The sequence below is a fragment of the Neopsephotus bourkii genome, unplaced genomic scaffold, assembly GCF_033783945.1.
Source record: "Neopsephotus bourkii isolate Nb327-2 ecotype Australia unplaced genomic scaffold, CSIRO-AGI_Nbou_v1 NB_1279, whole genome shotgun sequence".
NCBI classification, from domain to species: domain Eukaryota; kingdom Metazoa; phylum Chordata; class Aves; order Psittaciformes; family Psittacidae; genus Neopsephotus; species Neopsephotus bourkii.
In genome coordinates, this window is record NW_026901764.1 from 528,270 (window position 1) to 542,953 (window position 14,684).

General features: G+C 38.2%; 1 protein-coding gene across 1 annotated transcript in view; it reads right to left on the reverse strand.

Moving 5' to 3' along the window:
- The window catches only part of CDC73 (cell division cycle 73), a 112,116-nt gene that overhangs the window by 66,158 nt on the left and 31,274 nt on the right, over positions 1-14,684 (reverse strand). Inside the window, exon 10 of the mRNA XM_061365125.1 lies at positions 10,396-10,460. Within this exon, the coding sequence (XP_061221109.1) occupies positions 10,396-10,460 (65 nt within the window). The remainder of the gene's footprint in view (positions 1-10,395; positions 10,461-14,684) is intronic.

A 14,684-nucleotide genomic window follows, 5' to 3' on the forward strand; every position in this document is an offset into this window, starting at 1 on the left:
CCAGGGAAATTAAACCCTCAAATTACTGCTCCCAAGGAAGGAAAGACAGGCAGTGTTTCTTCTCTATCTCTTGAAAATGGCAGCACCAAGCATCCCAAAAGGAAACACCTCTAACTCATCACCCGCACTTTCTTCTGGGTCAAGAAAGGGTATGAGGAGATACCCACTTTACTTAAGTTATTATAGAGAAAAAAAATACAGCACTTTTATTCCCTATGAAGAACCCTGGAGTTTCTATTTCACATATATATTCAAAATTAAAGTACTATGGATTTACAGCAACTAGACTGACAGCTAACTACAAGCCATCTTATCACATTATCACATCACTTTGCTTAGTCACACAAAATTTTGCTTCACACTTTAACTGAATCTTAAAAGCTTATCTGTTGCTTATGCACAAAACCCACTCATACACCTTTATGGAGGGTAAGTGTTGCCTGCTTTTAACCTGAAAGAGCCAAAAAAGAAAGTTATTTTAATTACAGTAATATATCCTAAGTCTCCTAAAGCAGCATGCAAACTGAACAGTTCAACTTTCTAAAACTTGGTCTGCTAAATGCAATGGTAATGTAAGGTGAAATCAAAATATTCTTTGTTAATATTCATGTTGTATGAAGTTCTATACCCTAGCAAATCAATGTATTCATAAAAAAGTAGTTGTTCTCAAAGTTATTTATCTATTTCTTTCAATTTAGCAACTGCTTTAGGTAAATTTGATATTTTTAAATGCACTGGACAAACCTTCATTATTTGAATTATTAAGTACTGAAGATTAATACATTCATATAGTGTCAAGCAGAAATTTGAGAATTGGTTTTGTGCTTTAAATCATGACATTTTATCACTAAGAAATTCCCATTCACATGTGCATTTACTGACTAATAAGAATAAGAAAACACACGGGGTTTTTTTTTACCCACTCGGTATGTTTGCTATGAAGTCTCAAGTCCTGTATACATGAGGTTCCTGTGACTTAGAAGCCTCCTAAAGTGAAAACCTCCAGAAAATCCCACAATCCTTTTGGAAATAAAGAGGGGCAAAAATAAAGAGGTGCATCATAATGAAAGCAGAAAATACAACTCTGAACTCTCAGCTATGTGCATTTTCATACATAAGCAGCTCTCCCCTTAACTCAGCTGAGAAGTATCTTGTCTAGAGTTTCAGATGAATAAAGACCAAAGAACCACCTTTCCAGCAGCAGTGATGCAAGTAATTTCCGCAATAGCATATTGCTCAGTGAAAACATGAATATAGCTCCAGATGGCAGCTCAGCAGATTGCAATCACAGGTATATTCCGGAAGGTATGATCAGTACTGCCTAAATGCTAGGTGAGTGAGCCATAACTAATGCAGAGTTCATTATATAGTCTTTACAGTCATTTACCTAATGAGAAAGCCTACGCTCAAACAGACTGTTTCCAGTACCACTGGTAGCAAACCTGAGTAAGCCAGGACTTTGCCCAAAGATTGTCCTAGCAAAGATAAACCTACATTTAAACATCCTGAAAATGAGGGTGCAGATTCAGCAGCATGTGGCTGCATCAAAGACACAGGCAAATTAACACCTGTATTTAGATGGAATGATAAAAATCACATAAAGTTAAAGATCAAAATACAGTCAGATTTAATCAACTACCTTCTTAAATGGTGCTAGAAAAAATTGCCTTAAAGGCTTAAAAATACCACCTCTTTTGCTATTCTAAGTGGACATTCTCATTAGTGATGTTGCATTACATTGAAATAGTGCTGAATAACATTACTTGTAATCTGTCCCCTGAAGACTGAGTACCAGGGTTCTTATCTTGGCATTTCATTAACATTTGCTTCCAAAGATCCTCTCAATCCTGAACTCTGCAGGTTTGATGTGCTTAGAAAAGACCCATCTATGTCTTATGAATTCTGATTCAAGAACTAATGAACACCTGCATATAACTTACTCTTGTAATAATTATACACCTGTGAAGAAAATTTGCCACACTGAGAGACCCTCTGATTGGATTCAAACACAGCCACACAATGAAAAATAGTTTAATGTCAGGAGAAGAAGCAAAATAAAACAACAAAAAATACAACCATGAAACCCAGAACCACAAGGAAGAAAGGAGGTGGGCCTTTAAAAGAGCAACTCCAGAAAAGAGTCTGAAAACTGAAGCAAAGGTCCCTAAGAATGTTCAAAGTGGGCCTTGACAATTAGGACAAAGTACAAAACTTACAAAAATAAAAACAATCATAAAGGAGAATTTACTCTGGCTTAACTAAGTAGTAGTAAGTGACATGAGTGAGATGTACATGAGGATGGGCTTTGAGGCATGTTCCTATGGATGTTGCTAGGGTAACAACCACGATACCTGTTTTCCAAGCTCAGGAAAATGTATGATTATGATGCTAAGTTACATACAAGCAAGTATTCAAAGCAGAAAAGAGGTTTCCACAAATAATTATATCTTAATTCATTATGAGCAAATAACCAAGTAGAAAAGTGCCACATGGCCTAAGGACAATGGTATAATCTCAACAACTGAACAGAGAAGGAAATCTTGATTTGGTCACTTCAGATTATCTACCTAAATCAATCAGTGATCCTTACTTCCTTGAATTCTAATTTAGGTTTAGTTACTGCATCATTGTCCTGGGTTCAGCAGTAACAGTCATTTTTTCTCCTTCTTGGTAGCTGGTGCAGTGCTGTGTTTTGGCTTTTGGGCTGGGAACAAAGCTGATAAAAATGATATTTTGGTTTGGCCAAGGACTTTGTGAGCCTCATGCTCTGCCAGGGAGGAGGGGAAGCCGGGAGGAAGCAGAGACAGGACACCTGACCCAAACTGACCAAGGAGGTATTCCATACCACAGCAAGTCATGCCCAGGGGGGAACTGGGAGTTACCCGGAAGGACAGGGGTTCTGCCGGGTCGGACGCGTTGTTCGGCGTGTGGTATTGTACTCCTTTCCCTTGCTATTTTCTCTTATCATTGTTGTCCTTGGTGGTGATTTGTATTGTACATTAGTTGCTAGACTGTTCTTATCTCAGCCCCTGGGAGTTGCATTCTTTCGATTCTCCTCCCCATCCCTCTGAGAGCAGGGAAGTGGGGGGGGGAGCAGCCCCTGGGGAAGGGGGGGAGACTAATGTGGGCCTCGATTGCTTCCAGCCTGGCACCACTCACTGGGAGTAAGTGCACAGGCTGTCTTGGCTGGGTTTAAACCACGACAATCATTAATTGCAAAGTGTCATAGAAACTTTGTTAAGACTCTTAAGTCAAAGACAACAGGGTGGCTACTCGTGACTATTTTGGCAAATGTGGATAAACATGCAGGGAGAAGAACGGGTGTTAAATATCTTCTGGTCCCGCAATTGTCACATGCTGATTTCTACTGGATCCCTAAACCTTCAATAAGCCACCTTCAATAGCTGTGTGTGAATTACAACACTATTTGATAGCTGGACTGGTCTTTCCTCATTCGAAGAAATTTGACAATGAACTGTCAGCTGAAGATACAGCCGCTGCATATTCAGTAGGTGTTGGGAGAAAATGTATAGAGGGAAATATGTTGACAAGATTGTTTAATGTAAGAACTGTATGAAGCTCATGATATTTGATTGTTCAGAACAATTTGGGCAAAGGATAGAAATCTGCAGCTCAAGTTCAGCTGGTCTCATCTAGCAAAGGCCTATAAGACTTTCATTAGCAGATATTATACATAAATCTTTCGACCTGAGAAACAGAAATGAATCTCAGAATCCATGGAGGATTCAAGCAGAAAGTGGACATCCAGTTCAAAGCATGCAAATTAAGTGTCCTAGACATTTTTGTTTGAGGTCATGTTTCCAAAAGAGTGACTCCTGAACCATTCATAACAGATCTGAGTCCTTGTGCACTGTGCACATGTCAGATGAGTTTCTCAAGGGAACTCACAGGGCTAGCAAATAAACCCCTACCATTCAGCTTTAGGTAAAGACAGGTCTAGCAGGTCATCTTAAAATTTATACCAAAAATATTCAGGGTTAAGCTTTGTTAAGCAAAGCTCCCTGAGTGTCTAAAGCGCCACTTCAATGCATACTCAGAAATACTTTTGATTCTCACACTTGGCACTCCTCCATTAAAACTATTCAAGGACCTGAGGGACATGCCACAAGCACACTTAGCACCCTGAAACAACAGTTTTAGGGAGGACAGTGACTTCAGACACATTCGTTCAGTAACAAAGCTAAATGGCTCTAGGTCTTGCTCCCTCTTTTGTTCAGTAGCATTCTTGGCTACATAGCAATGCCTAACTTCCAGATGCATGACATCCACTTTTCTTGAATTTGCAGGTCTTAGTCTCAAAATAAAATAAAAGCTATTATAAGGAACAAAACAGGCAGTTCTATTGTATGATGCAGTACAACGACAAGATATTTTGGCACAGATTTATATGATTTACAGTCACTGAGAAAACCAGTGCAGCATTGTTCAACCTAACACATTTTCTTGAAAGCAGTATTTGTAAATTATTTTCCTTGGCCTCTATCAGTTTGACTATTTACACTAAAACAACCATGGCAAGGAAATACCAACCACTGAAATTCTTGTTTGGACCCTAAATAAAAAATACAGTAAAAGTTCTTAGGAAACTTGCTTGCATTTCACCCACTCTCATTACAGTAATACAGACACACTGCTAGGCTTCTTGTCTGTTACCCCAGAGCAGCGTAAAGTTGCTGGCAGACTATTCTGGGGAAACATCCATTTCTCCCACTCAGGATTTTTTGAGTTGGTAGTTGTGTCCTAGCCCTTAACCCTCACTGATTGAGAACCTAGCAGTTATGCCTGAATTACAGTTATGGAGAAATGTACTTCAGATGAAAAAGGTTAACAAATCCCGTGGCAACAAAAGTCCCTGCCTCCAGCATAATCTATACAACACTCTTGTAATAGACAATTTTTACAGTTTTCCTCACCTCCTCTTGATGGTTAAAAACTGAACAGTAAGCACACAGAGTTTACAGAATGCTGCTCAGTCGCAGAGGGGAGCGGGGGCAGGCTTGTGTGCCACTTGTGTTAAGAATAATGACCAGCTTATGCACAGACTGGGTGAAAATTACACTCTGCTTCAGAGCCTGTTTCAAACACTTTCAAAGAGCCTGTTGTTTTGTTGACTCCTCCCTCAATACCACTGCTCTCTAAAATATTTTAACGAAATTAGGACATGACACTAAACAGGTGATGTGTGGATAGGTAGTCATATCTGTTAAGATGTATTAGATTTTTATTTTTTAGAGGAAACTGCTGTTTATCTGTGTAGAGTGACAACTGCCAATTCCACCATATGCTTCTGAAAAGTCATTTCAAGATTTGGCACTGAATCACAATCTTAATTTCTCACAATAAACTAAAAAAAGATCTCAGATTTACCTACTTCAATGAAGCATATTGATTATCTGAAATCTTTTATATAAAATATGTGCATATACTACGTAGACTACTTCTGCCTCAACATGCTTCTTCTCCAGTGCCAGAAAGTTAGCATTTCCCTTCATTCTACTACACACTAAAACTTGGAAAACACATCAGAGGTTAAGCAAAACTCTTAGGTAAAATAATAAAGCCACTGCAAAATAATAAAGCCACTGAGTCTACACCATACTCAAAATATTTTGAGGACAGTAACATCCTTTGATCAGTTAATGCTCAAAATCTAACACTGACCACAAACTGATGAAATATGCTGCTGACCTCAATCAGTGCTTCCAGTTCTTCTGAAATTAAGCTTGTACTTACCTGCTTAACTGTGGCTTATATAGGGGTCCCCCTCCCCCCCACCTTCTTTTTTTTTTTTTTTCCCCCTGTTGTTTTCTGTCAGGACTACAGAATGTATTTAATGTATTTGTTTGGACTGAAGGGTAGTTTATTTTCTTTAATTACTGATACTTTCATATGTTTACTCAGGGTAATTTTACAACTGAGAGACTGTTGTAAAGCCTTGCAGGTTACACTGGAAAGATGGATGTTACTTTTGTTAATTTGTAGACAAAACATTATCACTGAACTCAGAGGCATTGAAAACTTGCAAAGAATTTCTTACCAGAAGTAAAACTTACATGTCTGAAATACATGCAAGAATCTGAGTTTGCTACAAGCAAAGTGCCTCAACTGAACTTTACTGGTCCTTCAGGCAGAGCCCTAAACCCAAACTACCAGGTAAGGGTATCATCTCATTACCTAAAGGAGCTGTTATGTAACAGAAAGAAATGCCAACAGTAATTCTGGCTGCTAATAAGTGCAGATGATTAATAACAGATACCATTACTAGCAGCAAAACCAAAAAGACAAAGGAAACTTTTGAGCTTCAGCATTCGTGACCATTAAAAGGAACCAGCAGTTAGAAATAGGACAGCTTTCTAGCAATTAGTAAAGGCAACAAATAATTTCTGTAACAGCCCACTGCAGTACTATGCAGATCTTACTTGCTTGCAACCAAGTTTATAACCACAGCTGAATCACAGCTCACAACTAGTCAGGACTCTCAAAACTCGGAGGATATCATTCCACAGAACCCCACAGGCTATCATTCTACTTTTCTTTCATATCAACATGAAAACTTAAGAAAAAACAGTAAGATAAATATAACCATCATCACTATGACTATTATTGTCACGAAAAAACAAGTACTGTTTGCAAGTGCAGACAGCTGATACAAAGCATGCCCTCAGCTCAGGTACCGAAGTGTATCCTCTTCCAAGCTACAAAAGCCAGCTTTATCAGACATACATGAAACAAGAAAATTCTCCCATATACTGATATAGGTGCAAACTGCTAACTTGTTCTGATCTTGACATCTCAAGCTATAACAGCTAAATACGTCACATATTCTACTTACGGAAACCAGCAGTCCAAAATTCAATTTCATTACATACACAAGGTCAGACTCACTTCCTAGGCTTCCAGCAGATAACAGTGACTTAGACTCAAAGTTAACAACTCTCTTTATAAAAGCAGAAGGCTAATGCCCTGAACACGTCAAATTTACACAAGTAGAAAGAACACGTTGAGAATATCAGCTTAAGATTCTCTCTCAGCATTCCCTCACACCCTGAGTGGTAGGAAAACACTAACATGCCTATCTTCCATAGCTCTTATTTGATCCATTTCAAACTTTCCTACTTAAAAAAGTTTCCCTGCTATACTATGAATTTTACTTTGAAGCCTGCAGGTAGACCTGTAGTCAGTCAATCTGGGCAAATAGAAGGTGCCACAGGTATTTAAAAAAGGCTTTCTGAGAAAGATTACCTGATAGAAACAATGCCAGGTCCAGAATAATTAAATCATTCCTTCACAATAAAAATTAATTAAATAAGTCTGTTATTCCTAAGAGAAAGTAAGTGTGCCAATTAAGCAAAAACCCTGTTACAGGGAAGAACTGCCAGCAGCACAAGTTATTTCAGCTGACATTACTTCAGAAAAAGCCCACCATTCACCATCTGTTCTTGTACAAATTCTGAATGCTAAGAAAGTTTTCAACATCACTGATGAAAAGAAAGCAGTCAAGATGCAGAAGTTTTTTGTTTTGCTGTTAAAAAGAACAAGCATCTAGGACAACTCACATTTCAGCAGGAACAAAAAACAGAAGTTTTGCACATTTCATAAAAATCATTTCAGAGAATTGCAATAGGGTTGAATGGAAGTGGAAGACATGTAGGGGATATAACATGAAACAAGTAAAAGCTTCATACAAATTTGACAGGAGAAGCATGTGGGCAACTCCAGACAGCAGGTCACATATGCAAAGGTTTTTCCTATGGCTAATGGGATCAAAATAGCTCCATCAATATTGTAAAGGGAAGACCAATTATCAAAACTATCTGTTTCGTTCAGCCAAACAAAATAAAGGTCAGTGTGTGACAAGGAAGCTAAAGGATTCAGGGCAACACAGGCAAAACAAATGTCTAGGTAGATGGTATTGCCAGTAACATTAACTATCAAGGGCGCTACCACACCAGGATAAATAGTCTCTTCAACATGCAACTCCCAATCAAAGTAAAAACTAGAGTCACAAGTCTCCATGAAATTTTACTTCACCATGCTCAAAAAGATGAATTGTTACTCAATAGCTAAAGAAAGAAAACCCGCATGGGGATTGAAAGCTTATTTCATAGTAAGACTTCCTTAGCTAAGCAAACAAGTTTTAAGAGAATATGACTGCTCTCTATAAATACATTCATGGAAACAAGTACCCTAGAAGAAACAGAGGAGCTACCTAAGTCAAGGAGAACAATGGCATAAAAATGAACCTTTCAAATTTTACCATTCATCTGGAAATCAGAGCTCCTAAGTTTGAAGACAGCCTCCATCAAAGAGCTACATAACACTTCAATTCCTTTGAAGTGTTTGGTGAGTTCACAAAAGGAATTATACCAATAGATATGTACCAACATATTATGAGGACAGCAGATGACATCCCATAGACAGAATGCAATTCCAATGCTATTCTGCATATTCCTATGATTTAGCTCACGAGTATAATGCATTTTTTGAGTAAACCTCTAGGGAAATAAATTACTTCGCTATTTCCTTCCTAGTTTTCTCTAGTATGAAAGTTAAAAACAAACCGTAAATAATACTAGGTAAAATAATATGAAATTGCTAGATGGTAGGAGACTAAGTATTCCATACAAAACAACAGTCTGAAGATTATGGGTTATTACCACATGGTCCATCACTGTGGCAAAGTTGAGGCAAAACCAGATGAACATTTCTGTGCCATTTAATTAATAAATTTATTTCTCCCCAGTCTGAAACACAAAATCAGTTGCTGCAATTTATGAATGAGCTAAACATTTTGGGCACTTTTTAACACTCTGGAAAATAAGGTTCCAAAAATCCCTTACAAGTTCTTCCTTAGAAAAATGCTAAATGACAGATGGAGTTTCAGTATTTCTCATGACACCAGATGATGCTTTATCTGCAGTCATGCAATACACCTCTTAAACAGTTATTTCACACAATTCTAGTTTATGCTGCAGAAAGATGTACTAGTAATTTAGTATCACTTGTATTTTCTCTCTAAATGGAAGATACCAGCAATGACAGTTTAATAACTCCACCTCAAAACTGAAGGCACTATGCGGAATACATGACCTACGATTCCTAGAATTAAAAACCTATTTTTTAATGAGCTAAAAAAAATTATTATTTTTAGAGCTACTGTGTATCCCTTTTACAGTTTTTATACCAACAAGCTTAACACATTTCAACATTTCTACTTTAGTATCGCCCCCTCTATTTTTTTCTACTTCTTTCTTTCTCGTTTCTCTCTGTGCAATTTAAACAGAATCTATTTACTAAGTCATTTCAAGTCACTACCACTTGAAACAAATACATTATACTACACACACCTGGGTTTGGTATAACAACACTGCTTGATCCCTCATAAAGCAGCCCTAAATTCATGCAAGGTTCAAGAACAAACTTGGGCCACAATTGGTTACTTTCTTTCTTCACCCAATTAATTTCTGAATTAATCCAGAAACAACATTGGTTTGAACTAAGTAGATTCCTCTTTTTTTCTTTTTTTTTCTTTTTTTTTTTTGAGTACAGAGGAGGTTGGGAATGAAAGACTTGGGCCATAACCTTCATCTAAATATTTTTAACAGTATCTTACATTCAAGATACTATTTTATATTCAAATTAGGAGTGCACACTAGAAATAGTGCATTGATTTAAGAGAGTGTTTAGTGATGTCTTTTCATCAGATTTATATAGGTATCCAGATGGCAAAAACCTTAATGAGGTTTTTATGTTAAGTTTTGTAGCATCTGTCCTACTTACCAGCAGATCAAAACAGCATTTGTTTGAGAGCATTCAACCCAGTTCCACAAAAGCAGCCAAACATTGGCCAAAAAAAAGGAAATCTGTTTAAGGGTCCCTCTTATCTGTGTATGTAGCAATTCCCACTGACAGCACTGTAAAGCCATACAAAAGAAATTCATCTTGCTAGACTAGAAAGCTTCAACAGTAACACAGAGGTCAAATTCTTCCACCACTAAACTAATTTACCACTTCTAAATGCAGAGTAGGAAACAGTGATAACCCAAAACCTAGTTTTATTACTTCCACTTTGCAAGTATAGTGTTACTGCTTATAATTATGAAAGATGTCCTTCATAGACATACACAAGTCCAGCAAAACTCTGCCAGCAAAGCCTTCCCAGCACACCTTTTCACAGCAGACAGGCCCCTTGAGCTAACATCTCTAAAACATGCAGACCAAACAAAACATGTTTTATCTCTTCACAGAAAACTTCCATCAATGTTGTTAGTCAAGCAAAGTGATGTTCCAGAGCTTAGCCCAAGATGAAAAGATTTATATAAAGGTACACTATCACTTCTATAAAAAATATTTAAGACAAGACTTTCAGCTTACCGTTACAGACTTGAGAGTCATTCCGTGATAGGTGCCCATGGTATCAATTTTAAAGCCTTCCGTTTCTACAAGGAAAAAACGTCACTTGTAAATCATTACAAACACAGCAGTGTCGTGTCTAAATGGAAAACACTAGAAATACACTAGAAATTATTTTCGCAAGTAACGAATCTTGCTACTGGTAGTGCTTTAGGTTCTGTTCACAATATGAAAACCGTCAGTAACTAGGAAATCTGTGTTTTCTTTAGACAGATGTCCATTCGGTATTTCTGCTTCCTGAGTAAGCATTTCCTGCTGCATGGAATCATTTAAACCACTCCAAAGAATATATATTTAATTTTTTGTGAGAATATGGTACAACACGCAGGCAGTCTCAGAACTGCTCTTCACTACAAAATGGAGAAGTACCTCATATTCCCAGAATGCATTATAAAATGCAAAATATTCAATTTGTAGTTCTATTAATGGAAAAAAGAAAAAAACAACTTAATAATAAAGCAGTTTACATGCTGACTATAAAACTGGCTACTTAACATGATAAATTCTCTACTGGAATGCAGAAAAAACAACGATGCAATTGTCACATGATCTAGAAGATAGAATTTGCATAAATTCAAACTCTCAGACTAAAGGTGATAAAAAAGGTTGGTTTGAGCTGGGCTGGTTATTTTTAGTCAGACTGAATTTATGTTAAGTGCTAGAAGCCTGCAAGTGCTCTGTGACTAAACCTACTTCCACTAGCTTGTTTGCCTTTGAATCCTCCTTCTCTGTCCTATTCTCAGCACTCTAAGAGCAAAGCCAGTTCCTGAGTATTGTCAGGAGGACTTGGAAGAAATTATTTTCCTTTTGTAAATTCCCTAGACTCATGCATCTACTGTCAGCTGACCCTATAAACCAACCACCCAATAAATTCATACTTCAAATGGCATGATAATCACCAATCAAACCATGATAAGCAAGCATTTGTCTATACCTAGGAAACTTTAGGGCTATTTCAACTAGATTTGCATAAAGGTTTCTGACACTGCAGAAACAGCTATTTGGCACTGAAAGATTTTTTTTTTGTCATTTCTTACACCACCTTCATACAGTGCATCAGCAAAAAAACCTCTGTAACACCAGAAATAAAGCAGAACCAAAGTAATGCTCATACCTGAACATAAAAATTTTCCAAGAAAAACACCGGATTTTCAAGACTGGTATTGCTTCTTGCTCCTTAAGATAAGTAAATTAACTTAAATTGAAAGCCAGACAACCCTGAAAACAATGCAGATGCTCTAGGAAGCATCTGTGGTTGCTCATCCTTTCTTCCTTAGATGACAAAGATTATCAGACACTCGTAGGAAATGAAGCAGGAAAGTTTGCCGGATTTAATAACTCCAAAGTGCTTAGAAAAATATACCCGAAGGGGGCTGAAAACCGATCATACTCATCTTACCACAGAGACAGGTATCTACTTACTGAACACTGGTTTTTTTTTTGTTGTTTTACCTGTTTCTCCCCACCCCCCAGTCCCCCAATTAGGCTATCAGACCTACCACCAACTACTAAGTGGAAAGGCCTACTGTTACTGCTCATGTTTTGTTTTACACAAAGCCACCATCTCCAGGCCTCCTTCATCTTTGCTTCTCGAAGCCACCTCTCCCTTTCTGCCAGATTTCACATTTCTGAACCACACAGAATTGATTCTGAGAGAGCAAAATGCAGGTATACACAGATGACTTCAGTCTTCTTTACTATGGAAAGAAAAAGAAGCGTAGTTTCCGTTTACTGCCTTGCTCCCCATCCCCAAGATGTAATTATGCATTGCATCTCAGCTCAGGACTGACAGAGCTGAATTTAAGCTAAAGATACTTAAGCTGCATCTGACCAACACTTCTATGGATAACAGCTTCCTCCATGACTATATGGGTCACTGTTTCTGGGCAAGCAGCATATTAATATCTCAGGTGGTGCCTGTAGCCCTGCAGAATACTTGGTAGAGATGCCCTAAATTGAAGAGAGGCTTTTGCTGACCTGCAGTGACATAAATCAGGAGGTGTATAATCTAGGCTGACAGTTGTTTGTGATTTTCAGAAGAACAACAACAGCAGAACCTCTCCCCTTTTCAGATGGACCTGTTATGGTTTCCTCTTGCCTGTGACATGGAGAATTTCCAGCTACTTTAACCAGGTGTTCTTCTAAAACCCCAAAGATGACAGACACCCCTTAAAAAGGCCAGCAAAGCAGCATCCCCCATTGTGCCCAGCCTAACACAGTGTCTTTTAGCTAAGCACAAATCCTGGTCCTATAATTAGTTGTACATGTTAGATCCCCGCTTCAGTTATTTCTTTCCACTGGACTCTATTTCTACTTTTCCTCTAATAAAACTTCACATTCTTTCTCAATTGATTAGGAAACCCTAACCCAAGTCTCCATGAGCTCTGCAAAGGGAATAAAGGCCCACAGAACCAGCACCACAGTTAGAAAGCAAATCAAAGGGGAGAGAAGCACCAGGCAGGCAACAAGCTTCTGTTTGACCGCCAGTAGGTTCATCTTGTGCAAAAATCTCCCCAAGTCTCTCAAAATCTGGCCTGGTTCTTTTAATGAGTCACAAAAGCCACTAACCGGAGTTCTGTCTCTCAGCAGCTTCCCACTCTCAGCCTTGTGCTGATCCCAGCAGGAGAAGCAAACAGCTAGGATCCTCAAGAACTCCTTTTACCTCCAGCATTAGATGGGACATTCTTGCCTGCTTAATGTTTCCAGCAGCTGTACATGCCTTCTAATGCTATTTAATAGTTACTCAGGTAGTAAATAAAGCATTTCTGATAATCTATAAATAATGGCATAGTACTTTTCCTCATTAATTTATATTTAAGGGATACTCTATAGTCAAAGTAGGACACAGGTATCCACTTAACATTCCTGCAAACAGCTACTGCAGCTACCTTGAGGTATACTGTAAAACCCCAGGAACTGCAAGTAGGGGGGACGAATAGAAGAAACCACCTTCCTAACTGCCCAACAACTCTCAAATTTCCTGCCTCAAACTGGTTTCAGCATCTGGAGAATGAATCGAGGATCGTCAGCTTCCAGATAACCACAGCAACACTCTAACTGGTAACAGCACATTCTTCTCAGGGTGCAGCTTTTTTGACCTGATCCTCACATTTATCATGTGATATTCTACCAGCCAGCCACTCACTTTTCTTAAAGAAATAAACACTGCTGCAAGCGGCAGTCCTGCCACTTGCACTTTTATGCCTTTTTATAAGGTTTCAACAGTTTATACACTTGGCCACATACAGTGGTACCCTCAGCTCTACTCAATGTATACAGACTGTGCAGAGAGAAAAAAAAACACTTCCAAGCCAGGGACTCTACAGTTACAGCTGCATTCCCACTTCAAAATTGCTGAAAGTGTTAGCCCAGTTAATGTAGCTGGTTGTAAAAGACATTGAAGGACTCGGCCAGAAAGCGGAAAGGCACTTCTTCCAGAGCATTCTCTGAGACGAGTGGCTGACCCTGATACAGCTGCTCAAAAGTGAACCTCAAACACAAGAGGAACCAAAGGCCCCATTAAAGTAGAATAAAACAGAGAGCAACCAGGGGATGTGTCCCCAGCATACATAAGCATAAATGCTGTACCATACCCTCTGGCTGAGAATACAAAAGCAGTATTTCTGCCCTCCCTCCCACACCAGCTCAAATCTGTGCTGCTGAGTCATGCACCAGCACAAAGATGAAATATTAATGCCTGGCCGAGTATTCATTTGTAACTCGAGTTTCATAATCATGGCTTCACCAATGGTAATAGAGGTATCAGTTAAATCTATAAGCAATCTATTACACAAAAGGTATTTAAGCAGAAAAGAGCCCTTAAAGTAAACATATCATGATGGCAAGATTTTGGACCCTTATTTTTAAACCTGGAATTAGCTGCACAACAGCTGTTAAAAAAGGAGAGTCTTCAATACATTGGGACTTTTCAATAAAATTACAAAATTTATGTATGTTTCATATACATGTTTACATGATTTATGTATTTTTCATTAGGCAAAAAGCGGTCCATATTAAATACTTCAAAAGCAGGTCTAACACTAGGAAGTAAAGAATGCTAGCAAAGCCCAACGTTAATGTATTGTGAAGAACTGCATCTCAACTTTATCCGTTTGCCGACTAGAAACAGTTTTATAAATGTAAACACTTAGAAACACCAATATCAACAAATGACTTTCCACTGGACTCTTGCTATACAACTGCCTATATCTTGAGGGACTAAACACAATAATGAGTAATGAATCGTATTC